The 25,409-nt window shown below is 42.2% G+C and overlaps 1 protein-coding gene across 1 annotated transcript in view; it reads left to right on the forward strand.

Annotated features, from left to right (window-relative positions):
- The window catches only part of LOC128833802 (protein dispatched homolog 1-like), a 37,679-nt gene that overhangs the window by 7,154 nt on the left and 5,116 nt on the right, over window positions 1–25,409 (forward strand). Inside the window, exons 2-5 of the mRNA XM_054021953.1 lie at window positions 12,688–12,717; window positions 17,256–17,379; window positions 20,525–20,606; window positions 22,577–22,657. Coding sequence (XP_053877928.1) covers window positions 12,688–12,717; window positions 17,256–17,379; window positions 20,525–20,606; window positions 22,577–22,657 — 317 coding nt within the window. The remainder of the gene's footprint in view (window positions 1–12,687; window positions 12,718–17,255; window positions 17,380–20,524; window positions 20,607–22,576; window positions 22,658–25,409) is intronic.

A 25,409-nucleotide genomic window follows, 5' to 3' on the forward strand; every position in this document is an offset into this window, starting at 1 on the left:
TATGTAAGAATTAGATTTAAAAGTCATCTATGGGGTATATATTTCTGAACATTATATAAGCTTTAATTTTTAAAATACATCTCTACCCTGATATAACGCAACCCGATATAACACGAATTTGTAAAGCAGTGCTCGCGGGGGGGGACGGGGACACACACTCCAGCGGATCAAAGCAAGTTCGATATAACGCGGTTTCACCTATAACACGTTTTTTGGCTCCTGGGGACAGTGTTATATCGGGGTAGAGGTGTAGTATATAATTATAGTCTGACATTAAATATCAAAATAAAAATATCCAACTCAAATTAAGTATCTACAAAACTGGTATATCCTTTTATTCAACTCTTCACACATCTGCTGCCCATCGGAAACCTATTTTCCTGCTGAACCATTCTGCATGTCATGCCATCAACTGAAAGCTCATGATCAGTAGATGTCTAAAGTGGTTTTGCTTTTTCAAAAGTGGGTCAGTGAACTGCCAAATGGATTTAATGTAGGTTTACTACCAGAAAGACATTGGTGGAGGTTTGCAATGGACTTCAGTAGGGCCAGGATTTCTTGCATTATGTTTGCTACACTAACTCACCAGAGCAGAAGTTTCCTTGGCAAAATCATCAGTGGTAGCAAGCAGCATTTAGAGAGTGTAGCTTTTTTGTTGATTCTCTTAATTCCACTCCCTTACCTTGCAGAAACAGGCAATTTTAGTTGCTCACGTTTACTGTGAGCGTAGGGCAAGATGTCCCACGAGGAGCGGGATAGAATACAAGCAAAACATGAGATCCCTTAAGTCTGGATGTCTCGGTTGTAAAAATATGACATGCTATGTATATTTTAGTCACAATTGTAATGAAATTTGATTTTTGGCCTCCGTGCTGCAAAGACTTGCATCCATGCATCACTTAATGCATGTGAACTATCTCATTGAAGTAATAATTCATATGCATAAGGGTTAGCACATGTGTAAGTCTTTGCAAGGTCACTTCCTTAGACTGTGATATAATGAACCTTTAGTTAGTATTATTTTAAGACCCATATCATCCTAACAACATGAGAGAGAGAGGGAAACAAAAGCATTCTGGATTACTGCTTGTAAATGTACATTTAAGTTGACCAGAAGTTTTTCTGCACCTTTCTTACTGCTTTCCGCTAAGGGGAAAACAAAAGCAGTTATCAAATGAAGAATTCGGCATCTTCAGAACTTGTACAACATTGGTGCAATGTTCTGCTGTGTGTTGTCTAAGACTCCCAGTTTTCTGGGTCTAAATAAGCAAAGTTAAGCACAAATAAAGGCCATGACTACACTTGCAGATGTACAATGCTGCGAGTTAAACCTGCCTTCGTACAGCTGAGTAGGGAAAGCGCTGCAGTCTGTCCATACTGACAGCTGCCAGCGCACTGTCGTAGCCACATTTGCGGCACTTGCGGCAGCATTGGGAGCGGTGCATTATGGGCAGCTATCCCACAGAGCACCTCTTCCCATTCTGGCGCCATGGGTTGTGGGAAGGGGGCGTGGGTGTGGGGCATTCTGGGTCCTGTTCCAATGCCCCGTGATGCATCGCTTCACATCCCAGCAATCCCGGTGTTTCCGTCCACATTTGGTGCCATCTTTCAATGCCATCTTTCAACAGTTTCTGTGCAGCGTGATCTATGTTCCGTTTCGGTCTGCGGGAAATAGAGCCTGAACTGCTGAGGAGTATGCTGACGAGTCTCGCCAGCACGTCACATTTGGCAGTCAAGCTATTCCTTAAGATCCAAAGTGACAGTGAGGAGTCCAACGATGATATCGAGTCGCGTAACGCGTACAACATGAACTTGCTTGTGGCATTCATGGTCATGCTCAGCACCGTGGACCTCCGCTTTTGGGCTCGGGAAACAAGCACTGAGTGGTGGGATCACATCGTCATGCAAGTCTGGGATGATGAGCAGGGGCGCAAGGACACGAGATTGAGAGCTGCCCCGCTGGTGGAGAAGCGGGTGGCTATTGCAATCTGGAAGCTGGCAACTCCAGACAGCTACTGATCGGTTGCGAACCAGTTTGGAGTGGGAAAGTCGATCGTTGGAATCGTGTTGATGCACGTTTGCAAGGCCATTAATCGCATCCTGCTCAGAAGAACTGTGACTCTGGGTAATGTGCAGGACATTGTGGATGGCTTTGCAAAAATGGGTTTCCCTAATTGTGGAGGGGCGATAGATGGGACGCATATTCCTATTCTGGCACCACCCCACCTAGCATCCAAGTACATTAATCGGAAGGGGTATTTCTCTATGGTTCTCCAGGCGCTTGTGGATCACCGTGGGCATTTCATTGACATTAACGCAGGCTGGTCCGGAAAGGTACATGACGCACACATCTTTCGGAACACTGCTGTGTTCAGGAAGCTGCAGGCCGGAACTTTTTTCCCCAGAGCGGAAGATTACAGTAGGGGAAGTCGAAATGCCCATTGTGATCCTTGGAGACCCCGCTTACCCATTAATGCTGTGGCTCATGAAACCCTACACAGGGAGCCTTGACAGCAGCATGGAACGGTTCAACTACAGGCTGAGCCGGTGCCAAATGACTGTTGAGTGTGCTTTTGGCCGTTTAAAGGGCCGCTGGCGATCTCTGTATGGGAAGCTGGACTTGGCCGAACACAGCATCCCCGCAGTTAAATCCGCATGCTGTACCCTCCATAATATTTGTGAAGGGAAAGGTGAAAGATTCACTCAGGCATGGACCTCTGAGGTTCAACACCTGGAGGCTGAATTTGCACAGCCAGAGAGCAGGGCTATTAGAGGGGCCCAGCGCGGGGCTGCAAGGATTAGGGATGCCTTGAGGGAGCAATTTGAGGCTGAAAACCAGCAGTAATGTCTGGTGCCCTACATGGGAATGAAGTGCAGTGGTTAGTAGGGATCTGTGTTCGCTAAGCTGACTTGCAGTGCATGTTTCTTTCCTGGGCTAAGGTATCTTTTACTTTATGCAATAATAAAGAATGTTTTCAAAGACAAAAAATCCATTTATTGAAAAGAAAATTCATTTATTGAAAAGAGACACAACCGCTTGGGAATCAGAAAGGGCAGGGGGATGGGGTGGGGAACGGTACAATCGCAGATTTGCGTATGTCCTGTCTGGAGTGCTGTGCAATGAATGCTGCACTTCAGGATGGCTATACTGCATGGTGATGGAGTTGAGTGCAGAGGGTAAGGGTCGTAGTTTTCAGGGCTGGGTGGTGAAGATACAGGTGTTGGAGGCAGCTGGTGGTGGTAAGAACCCAGATGTTGGGGAAAGTGGGTTGGAGGTGACATGGGGGCACAAGGGAAAGAGTTTTGGGACAAGGGCTGCGGGGATGGGAGGCGGGTGCGGTAGTGCTCTGCCTGCATGGCTACGAGCGCCTAGATAGAATCCGCTTGACACTCCATGATGCTTATCAGCCGATCCGTGTTTTGCTGCCGGTGCTCCGTGCTTTGCCACTGGTGCGCTGCGTTTTCCTGGCGGATCCTGCCTTTGCTCTCCCTCCACTCCTGCGCTTTTTGATTCTCTTTAAGAGATTGCTTCATCACTTCTTGCAGCATGTCTTCTTTGCTTTTTCGCGGCCTCTTCCTGATTCTTTGCAGTCTCTCAGCCAGTGATAACACGGACGGCTGAGATCTCAAGTTTTCATTTGTAAAGGCAAAATGCAACACTTAACAGAGGCAGCATTGTTTATATCAGACAGAGTAATGATTCCCCGCACTTAAGGAGGGCACACACAGTCTACACAATAGCATAATTTTCCCATCCCAAAGAGAGCGCACATAACCCACAGGAGCCCCAAAATGGTGAGTAAGGGGGACTGATTGTTTCAGGGCTGCACTGTCCTCTGGGTTTCTGTGCCTTGGGGAGAGCCAACAGTTACAGGGGGCACCTACACTGAACACTGTCCCAACATTTTCCACAGGAGTTCATTCTGGACGATATCTCGCTGCTGAGGGTGACCTGGGAAGCAAGGGAGGGTCTTCTGCTGCAATGCAGCTTCCGCCCTGGCCCATATGCAGCTTGCCTGTGTGCAGCAATGGTCCCCCTGCCCCTCGCGGCACAGGGGTGCGGACACGTTAGCCTGACTGGGACCAGGACCACGGTGGCTCTCCCAAGAAACCTGCGCAAGTGCATTGCCCACATTCTGGATGAGACTTTCAAAGAGATTACCGAGGCCGATTACCACAATGTGATAGACCACATCAATGCGCTATTCCACGTCTAGGCATGCATGCAGCCCTAACCCTCCTCTCCCAAAGAGCCCGCACCGAAAAAATTCCTTCCCGAAAAAAAGCTGCTTACCGGGAACCTGCTCTTCTGTTTGTCCTCCACCGAGTACCAGCCACTGCGACTGGCTGCCTTCCTCCTGGCTCGAGATGAGCTCCTGGCTGCATGCTTCCAGGGATTCCAGGGTGTCTCCCCCCACCCCAGCACCCTCACTCCCACTTTCCTCCTCCTCCTCCCGCTCTGAAGTGTCCATAGTGGTGCTCGGAGTGGAGGTGGGGTCACCCCCAAGGATCGCGTCCAGCTCTTTGTAGAATCGGCAGGTCGCAGGGGGAGCACCCGAGCAGCCGTTTCCCTCGTGGGCTTTGCTGTAGGCACTCCGCAGCTCTTTCACTTTAATCCTGCACTGCAGTGCATCCTGGTCATGGCCCCTTTCCATCATGTCCCTTGATATCTGCCCGAAGGTATCGTAATTCCTATGGCTGGAGTGCAGCTGGGACTGGACAGCTTCCTCCCCCCAAACACTGATGAGTTCCAGCAACTCGCCATTGCTCCATGCTGGGGCTCGCTTGGCGCGTGGTGGAAAGATTCGCTGATAGCACTCCACGCCTGGCTGAGCAAACAGGAAGGGGATTTTTAAAATTGCCAGGGAATATAAAGGGCGGGTCTGATGGTTGGTCACGTGAGGCCAGGGCAGTAGAGTTTGAACTGATGACCAGAGTGGCTAGAACAGGCATTGTGGGATACTGCCAAATACTTCTGGAGGCCAATCAGAGTGCATTGGGCGGCCACACTGGCGCCGCAGCGCAGCAGCGGTGGCGCAATAAACTTTATTCCACTCAGGGAGGTGGAGTACCAGCAGTGCTGTAGCAGTGGAGACACAGCACTGTATGTGCCTTGCCAGTGTGGACGGGGAGTGAGGTACAGCGCTGTGAGAGGCTTTATTGTGCTGTAACTCGCAAGTGTAGCCAAGGCCTAAGGGTGCAAACACCACGTGGTTAAACTGTTTCAAGAGCCAGTCTGTGATTAGAATCAAGGAAAGGTGTCATACAACATAACTGATAATTAAATCAGTATGGTTTGTTAAACGTTTTAGGGTAACTTGATCTAATCATCTGGGTTTGTTGGTTGAGTTGTTGCTCAGCTTCTTAAACTGATAGTTTAAATGATCAGATGTTGTTTCCAGTTTAATTACAAAAGAACCATTTAAAATGATTGAAGTGATTCTGATGGTGAACAGTATGCTGAAAGCATAGTTATTTTCCTGGTAGGAATTTAGCTTCTGTTGTAAGTTCTGATGGAAGATGTACAATGTGTTGCAGATCTAGTTCTGTCTTGCAGGGTTTTAGCTTATTCTTCAGTGTAGTAGATGATAAAAAGCTATGTTTTATCACTACTTGTAACCAGATCTACCAAAAAAGGGGAGAACTTCCCTTGGGCAAAATAAAATGCCAGTGTTAACTACTTCATAATCCTTGAACAGAGGTCTTTCTATTGATAAGTCTTTCAGTAAGTATAGCTATTTGTAACTTAATATTTTGACTCTTAAGAGTGAACTTCAGAGCAAAGTGAAATACAGTGATGCAAGTTGTTGCAGTAGGAAGATGGAGGTCAGGGACTCGTTCAGTAAAGTATAAATGGTCTTTGACCTTAATCACAGAAATTGGAGCTGGAGAAGACCTATTAAATTGTCTGACTTCTGGGTTCTTAAACGGTCTCTGACAGTGGCCTACATCTCATTAGAGTGATTCTCATGAACCACCTTCTCAGCTATTTGTTATCAGGGTGGACCAACTTACTGGTGATAACTTAATATCCCTATTGCAATTGCAGCAATTGTTTATGTGGAAAATATTTAATGTATTTTCAACTTTTAGTGTAACTTAGTAGTTGAAGCCAAGGAGAACAGCTAGCACTTTGAGCAGCCAACTCTCTGTGAACTACAGATTGGAAGCCATTGGTCTAGCCATTATCCTGCCAGTACAGGATTGTCCCGTTCAATATGAGATCTAGTGTTTTGTCTAGATTTACTTTGTGTCTCAAGTGATGAGGTGCTTAGAATCCAATTGTTTACTATTAGGCCTGCATAAATAAAGATTTATTTGAGTTTCATGTTAGGAAGGAAAGGGGATTCCATTCCTTACTCTCCCGTAGTTGTCTTATATGAGCTTGGGTGAATCACTTTACTTGTCTCTGTCTGAGATCCCCATTGGTCAAATAGAACGAACGCTTTCTGGTTTAACAAATATGTTAAGGAGAAATCCATAAATATTTGGGAGATGCTTAAGGTATTTCAATGATGGGGGGCATTTTTGGGATCCTAGATAGACAGATATGTGCTCTGCACAGCTTGAACAATGGTTTAAACAATTGTTTAACCTTAGTTATGCGGTATGGGAACAGAAGGGCTCTTGACATTTCTTTGTTAGTAGCTACAATTACTTTGAGGCTAATTTTGTATACTAAGCCTTTTTGGGTATGTAAATTCCTTTAATTGTTGTTTGTTTATTTTTTGTGCAGTAGTACATAGGAGTCCTAATCATGGGACAGACCCCTATTGTACTAAGGGACTGTACACAAATAGAACAGAACCCATATTCTTGTCCCACTATCTATAAGATCTGCCAGGAATAACTAGATGCCAGTTCTCTGTGACTTCTAGGGCAAAAGTATAAAGAAGTATTGTTTTAGCACTTTTTTGAAGCGTCATTGTAGGAAACTAAGAGTGAGAGGCAAAATCATGGGCTGGATCATAAACTGGCTAAGAGAGAGAAAACAAGCTTAAATGGTCAGTTCTCCCGGTGAAAGGATAATGGTGGGGTGCCACAAGATTTCATACTAAGGCTGGTGTTTAATGATCGGGGAAAGGGTTGAAGAATGAAGTGTCAAAATTAGCTGTATGTATGTCAACATACAGCTGTTTAGAGTAATCAAGACTGGGGGACCTTCAGAGAGACCTAACCATGCTAGCTAAATGAGAAACATGACTGTAGTTAAAGTAAATGCTGACAAATGCAAAGTAATGCGCATATAAAGGAATAATGTGAATTACTCATGTACCTTACTGAGTTCTAAGTTAGCTGTAACCATTTGGATAAAAAGACCTGACCATCACAGCGAAGAGCTTTATGAACTCCTTGGGTGGCTGTAGGGCAGCCATAAAGAAAAGAAAAGGAAGGGCAAACAAAATGTTAGGATATAAGGAATATGATTAAGAATAGTGCTAAAATAAAATGTTATATAAATCAATATCTCCCCTTTTGGAATACTGGGTTCATTTCTTGTCATCCCATCTCAAAAAGGATATAGCAGAAATAGAGGAGGTTCAGAAACGAGTGACGAGAATAGTTAGTCACGGAAAAAATCTCTTGAAGAGAAATAGAATAAACTGGAACTGTTTATCTTGAAGAGTAGACAGTTGAGAGAGAATCTAATAAAAGCATACAAATTAATGAATGGTATAGAGAATGTGGGTCAGGAACTTCTGTTCACTTTTTCTAATAATACATTAATGAGGGGACATTCAATTAAATTATCACAAGGTAAAAGAACCAAAGAGATTGCTAAAAGCACCAGACCATGCATAACTTTTATTGATGAGCATTAAATTCAATTAGCGCAGTTTCATATTGATCCATCTTGCTTTTAGTAAGGCTTTTGACACAGTCCCAAATGACATTCTATGAACAAATTAGGCAAATGTGGTCTAGATGAAATTACTATACGGTGGGTGCAGAACTGTCTGACAGTACTCGGAGTAGTTATCAATGGGTCACTGCCAAACCAGGAGGGCCTAGCTCGTGGGGTGCTTCCGGGGTCTGTCCTGGGTCCAGCTGGAGAATCTCCACCATTGGAGGTTTTTAAGAATAGTTTTGACTAGCACCTGTCAGGGATAGTCTGGATATACTTGATACTGCCTCAGCACAAGGCGTGGACTAGATGACCTTTTGAGGTCACTGCCAGCCCTACATTTTTATGATTCTGTAGAGAGGCACATGCTAATGCAACATTGCTTTATGCAAGGAAACATCCAGGTGAAAGTTAGAGACCTGATGTGAATTAATAATACTTTTGTTATATCCAAAGGATAAGAGTTTGGGGCCAAACTGTCCCCTCTGTTACATCCGTGCAACTCCATTGATGTCTATGGGAATACCTGGGTGTTACTAAGAACATACTTTGGCTCCAGTGTAGAGCATTGGAGACAGAATGTGGCAGAACACCGTGCTCCCCGCCGTTTAAAATAAAAACTAAATTGCTCGTCGAGGTTACAGAAGGAATCTTTCTAATGTGAACTGATGCATTATGCTTTTGCTTCACACAGCCTAAAACAGCTCTGTGTATGGTCCTCTGTGCCTCTGGATGAACCATTTGGGAAGGATGGAATGGGGTATGAGGGCTGCAACTACCATGGTGGAGTAAATTGTGGATGAGTTCAGGTCCACCACAAGGTCCCCTCTCCAGTCTTTTCTATAGCATTTACTGAAATTGTACTAGTGCTGTGATGCAGCAATTCAATCCTGCATTGTCCCATCTTAAATCCTTGCCATATCACTTTTCAGCATTACCCCTGTTGTGCTAAGCACAGAGGTATTTTAGCTTTGAGTTGAATTTGAATCCCCTCCAGCTAGGCTTTCTTATATGGGTAACTTACGTACACTGTTAGTGTGTTCGGTGAGTTATTACAAAACCTACAGTTCCTTTCTCATGAAGATTGATGAACGATCTTTTTCTCACCAAAACTTTCTTTAGAGTTTAATAGACTTATAGAATTAATTAAATAGAAGTACAGTGTTTTAAAAACTACACACAGTAGGATTAATTAATTAAGAAGGAAAGATCCATTTTGCTATGCATTTCTGTATTTTAGGGCATAACGAAAGAATTTTTAGTGAAGTTTGTGGGGATAACTTTTCCTACTGACCAGTGTAATAAAGATATTGTAACAGCTGCAAGGTATTGGTTACACTGCTGGAATTCATTCTGGTGTACACAGAATTTTTTTTATGCATGCCTTTTGGAAAAAAAACAATTTGATAGCAGGTGTGACCTTTAACCTTCCGAGACTTGAAGGACTTAATCATCCTCATTTGTTCAGCACTGAATATACTTTGTGCAGAGAGGAAACAGAAGGGAAATGTGCATTTGAGGGGTTTTGTTTTCACAAAAATATTAAAGTTGGGGTTTTGTTGTTGTTGTTGTTTTTCTTGTATAAAAGAAAATGAGATTTTTGCCTAGGAACAACATTTTGTACAAAGACTCCTCATTATAGACTTTTAATGGAAATGTTCAGTGAGCCCTAATTATGAAACAGATGCAAAATGAACACAGTTCCCTATCCAGCCTTGTCTGACTGAACAGCAGCAGCTGCTGTTGCAGTTCTGCTGGGAAGGTGTCACAGCATACTTCAGCAATACATTGTTCCAACCAGACCACCTTCTGGGGGTATTTTGGGGACAGGGGTAGAGGTGTGGCCATGGTTAAGGGTTGAAGAGAGGGGGTAGCTGCCATGGAAACTACTGCAGCAGCTCTGCAGCCTGAGGTGAGTGGAGTGGTTGGGGAAAGGGGAGTGTTCTGGTCTCTGGAGCACCTCAGTGGAAAGCCAGTTTTGTGGCGAGGAGAGTATTTGTCTCTATAGAGCAGCCACTTACTTAATCTTTCATTTTTATCGTTTAATTATCTACTGATTAGAGTGAAGGCTATTGGAATTGATGTGAGTCAGGCATGTGCTTGGCAAACTTCTCTACATAACCCTGCCAACACATCACAAAACTGCTTGCAACAGCTCATACCGTTCCAGTACCAGACCGATCTCTCTGGGTAACATGCTGCCACATGTGCCAAATAATGTGGTGGTTCAGTTATTTGTAGTAATTTTTTGCAGCCACCTCTTTGCCAGAGAACTTAATCTACTTTCCAGAGTCCATTGTGAAAGATGGGAAGGCCCCACTGTCCAGAGGTAGAACCATAGTGAGAAGTCCAGTCCCTCTACTCCTAGAAATGGGGAAGGGTGATGAGATTCCTACTAGATCCCACTTAGGGATTCCTAGATCCCACTTAAGAGATTCCATCTTTCATATTACCCTCCAGCTAAAAGGAAGGTTTCAAATGTGCCAGTTACCAGCCCCCTTTGGCGGTTGGAGGGAAGGAGCATTCTCTCTCTTCTCCTTCCCATCCCAAAGCCTCCTATCTTCTGCATAGGTAAGGGGCTCCACAATGCCTCCTCAGCTTCCTGGCTGTTGTAGCTGGGCACTGGGCATTCTGCCATTCTACCACTTCCCTCCAGCTTCCTGGCTGCTAAGACAGAGCAATGTTTGCTAATCTATATTCCCCCCATTTATATCCCAGTTAATAGCTCTGATGTCTGTTTCCACTGCTACTCATAGCTTTCTCAAGCAGTAGTACAATTGATGGGATGTCAGTTTGATGGTTGCCCACAGTTTTCAGAATTGCAGCAGTAAAAACTAACTACTATCAAGTCTGTTTTCACTCTGTTAAATCATAGGAGAACTCTGAGGAGCAGGACCAACAGCAGCAGAGAGGGGTATTACAGTCTTCTCTCTCTCTCTCTCCAACCCAGCAAGACAGCACTGCGTTGTTAACCTTCCAAATGTGAAATGCATTTAATCTTCGCAACAGCAAGGGATAGAAACTCTTTGTTTAATTAAGTCAATAAAATTCTGCAGAAGTTGGCATAGGTTCTTCTATGCGTCAGGAAAAGCTGCTTACTCTCCAGTGGCAGATGGATTTTTCAAATCCTCCATTACCTCAAGTTTCCCAGTTTGTTCATCACTAAATGCAATGAGACTTTCCATTTTCCCTATAAATTCTGGGAATTACGAGCACCTGCTCCATCAATAGTGATGAGTTCCATGATTATTTACAAATATGTGTTCAACTTCTTGAAGTCGTCAGTTTGGGTTTAATCAAAATATCAGTTTCTGTAGCACAACAGTAGGAAAATAAATGCTTTATTTAATATTCTAAAAGCTGAGGACAACCTACAGTGAAACATATCTGTCTACAAGGTTTAGTTTTGTTTTTGTTTTTTTAAGGACTTTTCATCCTGTTTTGGTTATAAAATGAAAATGTTTGTTTTCTTGTGATTCCTTTGTATTTCTAAAGTACAGTTACATTTAAAATGCTATGTCATTTTAATTTATCTTTATCTTTATCTTTATCTATTTATCAGGAATTAAGTAGTTAAGAGTTGTAGTTATTCTCTGTATCATTTGACACCGACCACATGCACTTAGCCATGATGCTTAAAAGATGGATTAGAAACTAGGTTTAGTTTGTCTAGCTTTATCTGTTCTTTCATCTTCACAGCTGATGTAAGGAGTGTGTCATTGATGATGCCCAGTAATAGGTATGCTAACGTGTAGCTTATTTTATGCTTTGAATTAGAGTATTGCTTGAAAAACATATTTTTGATTATTCCTTTCTTATCACAGCTATGTTGGTCAGCATATCTGTGAAGTGGTATGTTAAGTTATTCTACATAAGATTGTGCTTTCTGCTTTGTCTAAATGAGTCCTAACTTTTTAGGGGCAGTCCTAACTTTTTATACACGGGTGGTTTTTGTTTCTTTGTTTTTGTCACCATAACTATATTGGTTTAGTAACATATGTCGTTAAAGCAGTACAACACCCTAGTGTGGACACAGCTATACCTGTACAAAGATGCTTATAATGGTACAGTTAATTCCCCAGAGCCAGGATTTCACTCAGTATCTTTTGCAGGGACAATGTATCTTATTTTTAGACAAACTGATTTTTTTTTCAGTTGCTCCTGGAACAATCTCAGAAGCCCTCATAAATTTTGAGCCATTAATGCAGTGGTGTGGGAATTAGCAAATCTGTACTCTTTTAGAGAACTGAGAATTTAGTACTATAAAGTGACTTTTTTTGGTGAAAAATGGTCTCTTAGTTAGTGTCTTCTATCTACGGAATATAGAAACAGTATTAAAGATGACTATTGAAAGTAAACCAAGTTCATGCTTTACCTGAAACTGTGGTTTTAGTTGCATCTTCGGAACGTCTGTTTGTCATATCCATAGATACTGAATCTTTAAGTGGATTTATGGTTTTCCCCCAGAGACTGCTTTTTGGTCATCTTAATTACAATTTTTTAAAATATGAAGTGTATACTGAAGATTATTACTCCATGAACTAAGATCCATTTGAAGAAGAGAAAGTATTCGCAACCAATACATTTGTGCCTGTTCTCTCTTGCTATTCAGAATAACTTTGGTAGAGCTAGATTTCTAGTAAAGAAGCAACAACAACATTTGCAGTTGAAACAGGTTTTATTTGGGTACCTTTGGGGGTTCCAGTTTTCTGGATAATGCCGGGATAGAATATGCCAATTTAAAATATTTTCTTCCCCGGAACTGCACAGGAAAAAAATATTAGTGCATAAGTATTAGTGCATTTTGTTTATGTTCGATGATTCTTTTTTTTTCTTTTCAGACCAGCTAGACCATTCAAATTACCAAAAAGGTAAGGTACCGTATAAGCACTTACAAATCTTGTGCATGTTCTCTCATGTGTTAAGAAAACCATGTCTCATACAAAGGTGTTAGTGTATTGTAAAATTAGCTGTTGTGCATATGACTAGGTTTCCTTCTAAAAGCAGATAGAAAGAATAATACTAATTTTGGACAAATATCCCGTGTTGTCTTCTGATTCTTTTTTAATTTTATTTTCTTTACAAATTTTGTGTGTGTGTGTGTGTGTGTGTGTGCACGTGCGCACAGCTGACCACAGTCCTGCTCCTGAGTGTACCACCAGAAACTCTCTGGTCCAACACCAATAATTATAAAACAGCTTGATTTTAAAAGCTTAGGAGAGGGCATTGCAATAATCTTTCCTACTCTTAAACAAAAATACAGCATGGTTAATGGTAGAAAGGAGAATGGCCTACCCAAAATGTTCATGCACCTGAAATATTAGATACCATTTCAAATGAACACATGTTAAAGGAATAATCCAGGTGCAGGAATTGCCCTCAGTAAATAATAGATCTGTTCAGTGAATATACTGCATATAAATCCAATCAAATACATTTCCACTGTACGTGAAACAATGAAAATCTCTTAAATATACACCAACAAGACATTTTGAAAAGTTGTATATATCTTTTTGTGTACAACCAGATTGTTATGAACCCGGTTTTTCTTCTTATACACAGAGATACAGATTCACAATGGAGAACTCCTAAGCATTGTTTTATATGCAAGTGATTTCCCAGCTCATTAGAAGTGCAGCGAGGCAAGTAAAGAATCACAAATATATGGATTGGGTAGATTAGGAAAGAGGAGCACCATACCACAAAGCAGTGTAGGAAATGTTAACGTACTACAGACTAGACTGAATGCAGCAGATGTTTTGGCATAAAATAAATTTCAGGCAGCAATGAATTTTGTGGCTAGTGGGAACTTCCACTTGATTCGGACTACTGAATGGCCGAAGAAATGACTTGCTTACCAGTCTGGCCCAGTCCTCTGACTCTTCTCAGCCAGTTGCACCAATGTATTGGTGGGTTTAGTCAGCTAGTATAAGGCAGGAAACTGAGGCCTTGATTCAGGAAAGCTCTTAAACACATATTTAACTTAAAGCGTGCCGTTTTTAAATTTGAGTTCTTTCTTGAATAGGGGTGGATTTAAGCAGATGCTTAATTGCTTTTCTGAATTGGGGGCAGAGGTCTGAGGCCAGTCACTTTCATCTTCAGGTCAATGCACCCACATTTTTTAAAATTCAGGTCAAATCCACGGCTTGCCTTTTAGGGGAAGAACTACAATTTAATTTTAAAGCTCCCACCTCCCACACAATGGCTACAAAATAAGAAGTGGAGAGACCAGCTTTTCCTTTTGAATAACAACTCAGGATCTCAGTTGTTTGTGGACAAATCACTTGAAGAGATTTCTTGCTTTACACCAGTGTCATTAGTGGTGCCAAATGAAGCTCAGACAGACAAAATCTGAAAATTTGAAGTTGAGAAAAGAGAATTAATTACTGTATCTCAAAAATGTGCGCTGTCTGGAAAGGGAAAGATATTTCCAGATTTGTCAGAGGCAACTTAAAATTATTGTGAATCTATTTGATACACATACTCATGCCATTTTTTTTTTTTTTTTTTTTGCATTTTCAGTGAGCTGTGAAATTGTTTATATGCTCAAGGTACCAAAAAGCACATAGGCTAATTAACAAAGTGCATCAGAGTGTTGAAAACCAACAAGGATTGCAAATTATGTAGAAACAAATGTTGTTGTCACATAGTTCAAATGGACGCTTTTGCTATTCTGGCTGCAGTGATTGTTGCTGATACAAATATCCAGTGTATGACTGTGATGGGACCGACACTGGAGCAATACTGGGCTAGCGAGGCCCCGCCCCTTAACAAGTTGAACTTGCATAGCATGTTCTCAGTCCAGGAGCAGTTTTTAAAGGACATTACTGCTAGGAGAAGGGAGAAACGAGTGCATGTGACACCAGGAAGCCAGGCTGATGCTGAGAGCTGTGTCAAGAGTAGCAACAGCTCTGTGAAGGCTACTCTAGCAGCAGGGACTTGGATTCATCCCTTTCTTTGGGAGTTGAAAGCTCTAAGAGAGATTAACTAACGGAACAGGACACTAAGAGACTGAGGAAAGTCTGCCTAGCCTATGATTATGCCCCAAACTAAGGAACTCCAGATGTTAGGAAGTGACCTCAGAGAACACATAATTTGGGGTAGTTCAGTAACTGGGCTGGATACTTGGATAACCTCTAGGGCCCTGGTTCGGGACCCGGTGAAGTAGGTGGGTCCGGGTCCCCTACTTAGCACCCTTTCTCCTGCTCCTCTGTATTGACTGGACTCTGGGGGACCAATCAGAGTACAAGGGGGTGATTGAGACCACAACTGAGGCCCCCTCTGGGATGACTAGGCCAGCAGAAACCATAAGGCCAAGAGCCATCCACTAGGCTTGCTGGTCATCAGATCTTCCCACTACAGTGACACAAAAAAATAGGACAATTTACAAGAGTAAAGACCTGGTAATGTTTCCTATATAAGGTTTATTAAAGTCTTTAAACAGGTCATGTAGGCCACAACTTTCTTTAGTGTTCTTGAGTGAAGAGTTCTGCTCAACTGAGATGAGCGCAAGCTGCTCAGCAGAGGATGGAATCACACACACAACAGGGTAAAGGAATCATTCTTGCAGTAGCAACATACTGGTGAAAAATAACTTTCAAGTCTTCAGAGCTCTCGACAAACATTTAACTAGTCAATGTAGAATCTGGTGTATATAGAAATATTGAATCCTGTAAATAGAAAAATGTTATTAAGTCATCTACTCCCTCTCCCTTAAACTTTTATTTAATAATAAATTGCACTTCAAACAGATTTAGAAACTTTCCCTAATTAAGCTTGAGAATCCCTGTGTGAGATTGGTAAAAATTATTCCACATTTATCTATGGAGAAACTGAAGCAAAGCCACACTAGCACTTGAATCTTCCCAAGTCTGTGCTGAACCCTGTAGAACATACCCCTTTCTCATTGCTGAAGTGAAGATTTTTCAGGTTGAGGCACACTGCAGAGGACTCCCAGGGCAGTCAGTAACAGCATTGTTGGTTTTATTATAGAGAAATGGTAAACTGCTGCCGGAGTGGCTGTCCTGTTGCCTTGGGATAAAAAGGGGAATTCGATGTTGTTTTAGCAATAGGACAGAAAATCTCTGGACAGAGGGTAACTGGGTCCAGGTAAGAACATACAGATGTTGTGCTGATCTGATTTTTCAAAACAACGACAGTCTCTCGGGGTAGTGAAAGTAGGTGTAGAGAGAGCTGTAATATAAACTAACCTTTATTTTAGTCTGCATGGAGATTGAGGAGGAAGTAGAATATAAATTGTCCTGATTTAATATTTACATGTGTACAACTACTATCAATATGCTATGATTCATACTCAAATGTTTTTTCAAAATGCATCACAAACCTCACCGGACTTTGTCCCCTCTGTTCTGAAGATTAGACAGCATAACCTTTCTGTAAAGCTGTCCTTGGAACTCCAGGACCTTGATTTCAATGACTGATGTAAGACTAATTATAGTGAACTTCGTACTTCTGGATTTCATTTTTTTGCTTTTTTTTTATTGCACACTTTTTGTCAATGTAAGAAGAACCTCTTATTGAGATAAATATTTAATTATGTATGTGAAAGGTTCTTTGCTCTAAGAATTTATTAGCAAGCTATGATATATACTGAAATCTAAGTATGTGTGTGGGTATTGCAGTTTATTTTCATCCTTGAACTTGCAGCAAATTCTGTGGACTATCATAATAGGCTCGGAATAACTTTTTTTTAAATTGTAGATTTAAGTTACAAAGCAAATGGTTCTTCTGGCTTATGCAAATCACTTATTTTCTTGTGTAGTACGGATCAGGGAAAACCATTCTGACCAAACCAGAACTATAAAGTTGAGGAAGTAGTATAAAAATCAATAATGCGTACTTGGTCTTATGAAGCAATTTGACTTAAAATGATGTTAATTGTGCTTTATCCATAGTTGCCAGAATAGATTGAGTAAAAGTAGCAATTATCATTACCTGACCTGTGAACCAAAGAAATCTATTTTTGAAAAAGTCAGAAATAATCATCTTAGAGGCAGCAGCAGCACACACAAAAATGCTAAACTGAAATCTATATTTTTATAACAATCTTAAATTAATACCAATGGACTGGTGAGAGAGACTTTTTTTTTAACAAGAACCCAAATGAAGTTTCAAGAGGAGAGGGAATTGCTGGAGATTGACAATCTTTTTTTGGTCTGTTTCTCACTTCGATTTAAAAAAAAAAAAGAAAATGAGATTAAACTGGATCTCACATAGATACCCGGCAAAGGTCTGAAGCCTCCATTTAGGTGTAATAAAAAAATAGACCCAGGCTTTAGATGGGTCTTATTCAGTAAGGAGAGAGGTGTGAAATAATTCTGTTCTTGTCTTCTTTTGTTTTCAAATTCCTCTTTCCTTGCTAAAATATTTTTTTTTCCTTTCCTTATAGTTATGCAGCCCTGATAGCTGACTGGCCTGTGGTGGTTCTAGGCATGTGTACTGTGTTAATAGTGGTGTGTGCATTGGTTGGCATATTAGTTCCAGATCTTCCAGACTTCTCTGATCCTTTGCTAGTAAGTTAGCATCTGTTTCCTGTACTGTCAGATAATTTTCTCTGCTGTACTGTTTCCCCCAACAATAATGGTAAACAGGTAAAAATGTAAGTAGAGTTTAGAGAACTTGTTACATTGCTTTCCAATACAGATGTGCCCAAACCAAAACCCCAAATCTGAGCACATCTGAGCTTTTAGGACATTTGGGTATGAACTTTGCAGTCCAGACCCAGCTATATTTTCACAAGGGCTGAGGAGCTGCTGAATTTTTCAGATTTTGTTGGTAAAAATGACAGTTTTCTGTCAACATAAATCTATTTGGGTTGTTCTGAATATATTTTAAGAGAGAAGTTCTTGTATTAGCAAGGCTAACAGATGTAGTGAGACTTATCTAATAAATCCTATGGAAGAGAATAGTAGATCGTAGAGTTCCTGGTATTTCTTCTAATGCAAATGTCCTAGTAGATCAAGAAACCAAAAGAGTTAAGAGGGATACAAAGAGGTGGTTGCACATCAGTCTGTTTTGCACTAGATTTGAATTCCAGTACCCAGCAGACAACTATCCAAAGCTTATACATGTTCCACAAACGAATTTCTATGCATTTAATATTGTTGTGAATTTACTCCATGCATTAGAACATAGTCACAGTAGACAGGTTCTCTGTCCTGGAGATCATACATTCTAAATTAGGTTTCGGAGTGGGGTGCCAGGATCTATTAAAGGAAGAGGAAACCTAAGAACTTTTGAGTAATGGAGTCCTATCCGTAGTGAAGGTCTGAAAGGAATCTTTATCTGATTCTGATAAAGACTGTGGTCAGTTCTTATTTGTTCTGAACCAGCTCAACCATGTATTTAGAACTGTCATGGAAAGAGTTTTACTTGACTACCCTAAAGTACTACAAAGTTACTGTTAAATTGATACTATAATACCATTCCACTGTACAGAAAAAATGGAATTCAGTAAACTAGTATTTCTAGAAACAGCCAACAATAACTTGTCCTAATTGAAACATAACTGAATGTTGGTGCCCAGAGTCCTAGGCTGTCACCCTTAACCCCTGGACGGTTCTTCCTCTCTAAGAAGTCTCTGATTATCCTCTCTAGTTATACCTTTTCCCCCTTCAAACGGTGTGGGACTCACCCCTGCGGCGTCTCCTTCTGGTCATCCAGGGACTTAGCTCATTTCTAGCCAGAGCACCCTCTGATGGTCACCATCCTGCTCGACATTAGCCCCCGTGTCCCTCCCGGACCCTGGTGTCCTCCCCTGTCAGGGTCCTGCTCACAACAGTAACCCACTCTCTGGGGATTCCCACCCAGGGGAATCCTCACCCCCTATCCTCCACCTTGCCTCAGTGGCTACTGCCAGTCACCATCTAGCCCTGTTTCACTAGGGCCGACTGCAGTCTGTAATGGCCACTCATCATTGGCAGGGGACTTTGGACCTGCTGCCTTTCCCTACAACTCAGTACCAATCTGGGACTTGGACAAGGCCCTGCAGCCTGGGGAGTTGCCAGCCTGGAGCTCCCCAGCTCCTCTGGCCTTTCCCTAGCCCTGCTTCACTCCAGTACCCATAGCTTCCCCAACAGCTAGGTCCCTCTCCCTTCAGAGCTAGAAGAAGATTGACTGAGTGTTTGGCTCACAGCCCTTTTATAAGGGCCAACTGTGGCCTGATGGGGGCGTGGCCCAGCTGTAGCTGCCTCCCCAATCAGCCCAGGCTTGCTGCTTTCCCCAGCCACAGCCCTCTGCAGGGTTGTTCCAACCCCTTCAGGGCTAGAGCGGGCAACCGCCCCGCTACACTCCCCGCTACAGTACCCCTACTTAGTTGAGAGATGCCCAGAGCAGGGTGATTAGCGTGCTACCTCACTTCTGTAAACAATCGGGGGAAGTACCCCATGTACACAACCACACAAAAAAGAAATCCCAAACCCACATGACTCTCTCAGCACTGGAAGCCAGTGTCTTGAAAAAAAAACCTCAATAATAATAAACTATCTAATTTCTCATGCTTTCCTCCTTTGAGATCATCATTTCCAGTTAAAACTAGATGTTAAACTAAAATGTAAGAAAAATTTGAAAGTTTGGGGAAGCTAAGTGCAGCAGTAGTCCTACCAGAGAGAAACATCGCCATGCCTCCACTTCTGGTGCAAAGGAAACAATACCTTACTTGCCAGGGTCTGTACTTCAAAATTAGACCGTGTTTAAACATGTCTTTTACTCTGCCCTTAAGGTTAACCATAACTGACTGATGTGATATTAAACATAACAGTGCAGTGTCTACACTGCATGTTGTAACATCATGTTAATGAACACATTAATTAATACCTTGTGAAACTTCCCACTGTAGACGTGCCCCTATTGTCTTTAAACTGCTTCTACTACCTCATTATGTCACACGCAACTTGTGAGAGCATATCAGTTCTGATGTATGCAGAATTTCCATCTAAATTGTTAATTAAGTGATTCTTCTTATGACCTCACTATTTCTGCTAATAATTTAGATAGGCGTTTTTAGTTTTTAAACCTGTCCATCTAGGTGAATTTCTTCTTATCAATTCCCTCTTCATTTTCTAGCCTGCAGTCTTTTTCTACTTCCATTTGTGGTGAATGACGGACTGTAGTTCTGTGTTCTCGCTTCAGAAATAAACACATGAAAAAGCAATCATGTAGCACAGTGTGGAGCCCCTATTGTGGCAAGCAGGCACTGAGTTACAGTGCTCACTCCATGCCCAGCTAATGGAGCACTGTGCTTGATATTTACGTTATCCTGAAGGCTGCCAGTTATCCACCATCCGTTTATTTTGGCATTCCAATGCACATAGGGTGGACAAACCTGCCTGGACCACATGCTTTTCAGCTGGGTTTTGTCATTTGGTTGTTTTGAATATTCTATTTAGATTATTATTTCTCTATCAAGGAAATCTACACACATGTAGCTTTCCAATAAACATGACTTTAATGTTTCTCTGTTGGAATTAGAAGCTGCTATAATTCAATTGTATATTACTAAGTGAATCTACTATACAAATGCATATTATAACTTTTGTCTGGTTTTTTAGTTGCACTGAACTTTTAATGACAGGTGAGATGCCATTAGTGAGAGTATAATGCTTATACAGAAGAATGAAGTTTCCTATTAGCAACTACAAACAATTTTTTATTTTATAGTTGGACAATCTGAAGTCTACAATTCAACGGAAGAAGCAAAATGGATTTGCTCGCAGTAAAATGAAGACGTGGATGAAATCCTGTAAGCAGCTAGAGAAGGGAAAAAAAATGTTGGAAAAACAAATTGCTGAACATGGTGCTCCATTAAAGGAGCAAAAGACAAGTATGGGGTAGTTTAAGAAGGAAATGCTATACTAGAATGTTATTATAAGGCTGCAAATCATTCAGGAAGTCACGGTTTCCGTGACCTCTGTGAATTTTGCAGTGCTGGTGCAGCTGATCCCAGTACCACCCCATCAGCTGGGGAAGCCCAGGAGCCAGCCGCACTGGCCGTTGCTCCGGCAGCACTAGGCATGGTTCCTGCTGCTGCCCTGGAGCAAGAGTCTGGGACTAGTGGCAGCGGAATCCTGGGCATCCCCCCAGCGACAGCGTCGCCCTGTTCTCTCTCCCCCACTCCCCAGCAGTCTTCAGGATTGTCCCCCCTCCCGGTAGGTAAGATTTAGTCACGAGTATTTTTAGTAAAAGTCATGAACAGGTCATGGGGCCGTGACTTTTTGTTTATTGCCCGTGACCTGTCCATGACTTTTACTAAAAATGCCCGAGACTAAAACATAGCCTTAATCATGATCCTGTTTCTAACCTTAATGCATTTATTTATACAATATGTTTTCAAAACATGCATTATTACGTTTGATTCAGATGAGGCGCCAGATCCTCAGCTGGTGTAAATCAGTATAGTTTCTGAAGCTCTGCCATTCACACCAGCTGAGAATTTGGCCCAAGATCTGTCTCCTCAAATTTCAGAGTCTCCTTATATGTTATGAATATAGATTTCCAATGCCTATGTTTTAAATCAAAAATGACCTTAGGATGAAGGGAAGGCTATTTTTAAAAGAACATTAGAGTGGTGTGTATAACTTCTTACAATGCTTTGTTTGAGACATGAGAGTGTAAAATGTTGGAGTGTGTCTGTTCTTTCCGTTGCTGGCCATCACAACAAAGAAAATTCACATTCTGGGTATAGATGGCTGATAGTTCAGCATCCACCATGGAGAAACTGACATCTTTTAGAGTTTATACATATGTCCTTCCAAACAGCTTTTGGTGTCCTTCTGGATTGTAGACAGGGAGAGAGGAGCAACTCTTAAAGTGTTATGATTCAGACAAGTATCAGAGGGGTAGCCGTGTTAGTCTGAATCTGTAAAAAGCAACAGAGGGTCCTGTGGCACCTTTAAGACTAACAGAAGTATTGGGAGCATAAGCTTTCGTGGGTAAGAACCTCACTTCTTCAGATGCAAGTAATGGAAATTTCCAGAGGCAGGTATAAATCAGTATGGAGATAACGTGGTTAGTTCAATCAGGGAGGGTGAGGTGCTCTGCTAGCAGTTGAGGTGTGAACACCAAGGGAGGAGAAACTGCTTCTGTGGTTGGATAGCCATTCACAGTCTTTGTTTAATCCTGATCTGATGGTGTTTTATTGATCACAAGCTTCAGTCATTTCAAGAGTTGTCAGGGGCTAAGTATAGAGCTAATAGGACAACAGTTTAAAGTGGTCACCACAGTGTGTAAAATATACTACAACTTGTCTGCCATTAGCTAGAGTAAGTTAGGCTAGGAAATATTCATGAGTGTCCAATAAGCAGAATCACTAGCGGTACAAAAAGAGATCCATATTTCTGAGACGAGCTATATTCAATTACATACACAAAAATTGTTAAAATAATGGTAAGATAGTAATGTTAAGCACTTAAAAGTAAGGAAGTGCCAGAATTAATGTTGCCCATGCATTGTGTGTCCAGGGTCAGATTCCAAAGAATCGGGATACCTGGCACCCTGACAGTTACTATAGTATCAATAGAGATCTCTTCTGTAAAGTAACCTTTACATGATGTCTGGTTTGTTTTATTTGGCATAGTTTACTGTGGTTGCACAAGCACACATCTTATGTACTTAATTAACAAATGAATGATTGAGATCATTGCATTCTAAACTCATCTTTCCAGAGTCTCCTTAAAGTTATTTGTACAGGTAATGACTCTTTCCTTTGGTCAGGTGCTGATGAGATTGCCATCTCCCTACATGAGAATGAGCCAGAGTATGAGCTAGACGGACTCCCAGATGTGGTGAAAAAAGGTAATTGTTACTTCTTTAGAGGAGAAGAGACCACATTGGTGGGGAGTGTGTGTGCGCACGCTTATCTAGAGAATCGTGTTGTCATATGCGTGACTTGGAAGCATTGTAAAAACTTGGACATCATCGGCCAGATTCAGCCCTCGTATAGGTTGCATAAGTCCAATTAACTCAACTGCTTGTCAGAGCTGAGTTTAGCCGCATGTGCTTTAAAAAAAAGCCCTAGTATACAATTGAGGCTATAGGAGGCTAGTACATTTTGTTGTAGATGTATGTAATTTCTAGTAGTTTTGGTTTTTGGTCTGTGTGATGTCTTCCCATCTGTACAGTTTTGTAGTATTTGATGACAAAAGCAAAACAGCCAAAAATTCTGAAATCCAGAATCCTAATATCAGGTTGTAGTTTTGAAAATCAGTCTAGATACATGTTGTTGACTTTGGGACTCCTCCAAAAACTTTGCAAAAGACCTCTGGCAAAAAGAGAGGGATTCTAGGTCCAGCCATTCCCAGTATAAAACACCTTTTTCTTCTGGTTGAGAGGAAGGGGGGAAATTTTTGCTGAAACATTTTTAACTGAATGTTTTTCATTGAAATGTGCTGCATTGTCAAAGCTGAAATATTTCACGGAGATGTACTGATTCAGACAAAGTTTTTTCTGGGAAGGTTTCTGAGGTGCAAAGTGGACTCTTGCAAGGAGGAAGGCCCCCAAATTGAAAACCTGATGTTTTTGATTCAATTTCATTTTGTGAAAGCATTTGAAAGGCTTATGTTTTCATTCCAATCTAGAATAAAAACAAATTTTGAAACCTCGAAAGGTGTCGCAAAACAGAATTGTCGCCCGCCGGCCAGCTCCACTTAGAACCCTACCTCCCTATTTTCCCGGACATGTCCGGCTTTTGGGGATTTCCCCCCGGACGGGGATTTGAGGCCCAAAAAGCCAGACATGTCCGGGAAAATCCGGACGTATGGTAACCCTAATAGTAGGTGCTGTTTCTCTGTTTAGGTCTGAGGCGTTGTGCTGTACCTTCAGCTGCCATCAGGAATAGAGAGATCAACACTGACTTTGGAGAGTATCTGGGCTGGCTCGAGGTTTTTTGCCGCCCCAAGCAAAAAAAAATTTGCCTGCTCCCCACCCCAGCCCTCAAGAGTTAACTCTCACACTCTACAAGGCAGCAGGAAAGGTGGGACGGCAGAAAGAGACAGAGACACACACCCTGGGTGTGAGAGAAGAATGAGCATTTCCCCTTTAAGTACTGACTCCAGGCTTAAGTACACTGCCTTGTTAATTAAATCAGCTTGCTGAGACCTGAGACTACTGCCTAGAAGCTCCCTCCGTAGTGTGTCCCCACTGCTCTATGGAAGATGGGGTAAGCAGGTTGCAGAAACAGGGGGGAAGGGGAGACACCCTGACATTAGCCCCCCTCTTTCCCCTTCCCCCAATACAGCAAGCAGGAATCTCTGGGAGCAGCTCCAAGGCAGAGGGCAGGAGCAGCACATGGCAGTGGGGGGAGGGACAGCTACTGCACAGGGAACTTAGGGGAGGGGGGAGCTGATAGGGGGGCTGCTGGTCCACCCTGGTTCCAACCACCCACCAGCTATCTGCAACGGGCTGCTCTTCCTGCAAGCAGTGGACAAAACTGGCGGCTGCCAAACGACCTTAGTAGGGAGCATTTCACAACTTTAAATGAGCATGTTCCCTAACTGATCAGCAACTTAACATCGAAACAACGTTAACTGGGACAACTTTAAGTGAGGAGTTCCTGTACCATGTTGCACCAGGCCTCTTCTGGCTGCTCTTATAATTACTGTTAGCAGTAGTGTGTGTCAAACATTCAGTCATATTTACAAGATTCAAGATACTTGAATAATGTTTCTTAGAACATCCTGAGGATGATGAATTGAAAGTATGCATTATGTTGGACAACCTTGAGTTCTTAATTAGCTTGCCATTTTCTGCAAGGGTCCAAGCACTTCTTAGCAGATACTTAGCATCTTGCAGCCTCATGCCTTTGAGCATGAGTCACTGAAGATCTGGAACATCTTCTCCAGTAGGGCCCTACCAAATTCACAGCCATGAAAAACGCATCACGGACCATGAAATCTGGTCTTTTGTGTACTTTTACCCTATTCTATACAGATTCATGGGGGAGACCAGTGTTTCTCAAATTGAGGGTCCTTACTTCTGTGCTACCTTCAGAGCTGGGCAGCCGGAGAGCAGTGCTTGTTGGCCAGGCAGCCAGTTCTGAAGGCAGTGCCCCACCTGCAACAGCGCAGAAGTAAGGGTGACAATACCATACCGTGCCATCCTTACTGCTGTGCTGCTGCTGACAGTAGCTCTGCTTTCAGAGCTGGGCTCCCAGCGAGCAGCTGCCACTCTCCGGCCTCCCAGCTTGAAGGCGGCGCCGCCACCAGCAGCAGCACAGTGGTAAGGGTAGCAGCACCGCAACCCCCCCGCCCCCCCACAACACCTTTTTGGATCAGGACCCTACAATTACAACACTGTGACATTTCAGATTTAAACAGCTGAAATCATGAAATTTATGGTTTTTAAAATCCTATGATGGTAAAATTGACCAAAATGGACTGTAGTCCCTACCAATAATATTACATAGAGCAAGAATGACACTTGGTGGCCAATTGTGACCTTAAAGAGACACTGTCATATAGTTTAACATTTTCAGCCTAAACTACCATAAATTAAGGGGAAAGTTACTTGGATTCTAAACTATCGCAGGCTAAATACTTGGGTAAACTCA

Source organism: Malaclemys terrapin, chromosome 3 (assembly GCF_027887155.1).
Source record: "Malaclemys terrapin pileata isolate rMalTer1 chromosome 3, rMalTer1.hap1, whole genome shotgun sequence".
In the NCBI taxonomy this organism is placed as follows: domain Eukaryota; kingdom Metazoa; phylum Chordata; order Testudines; family Emydidae; genus Malaclemys; species Malaclemys terrapin.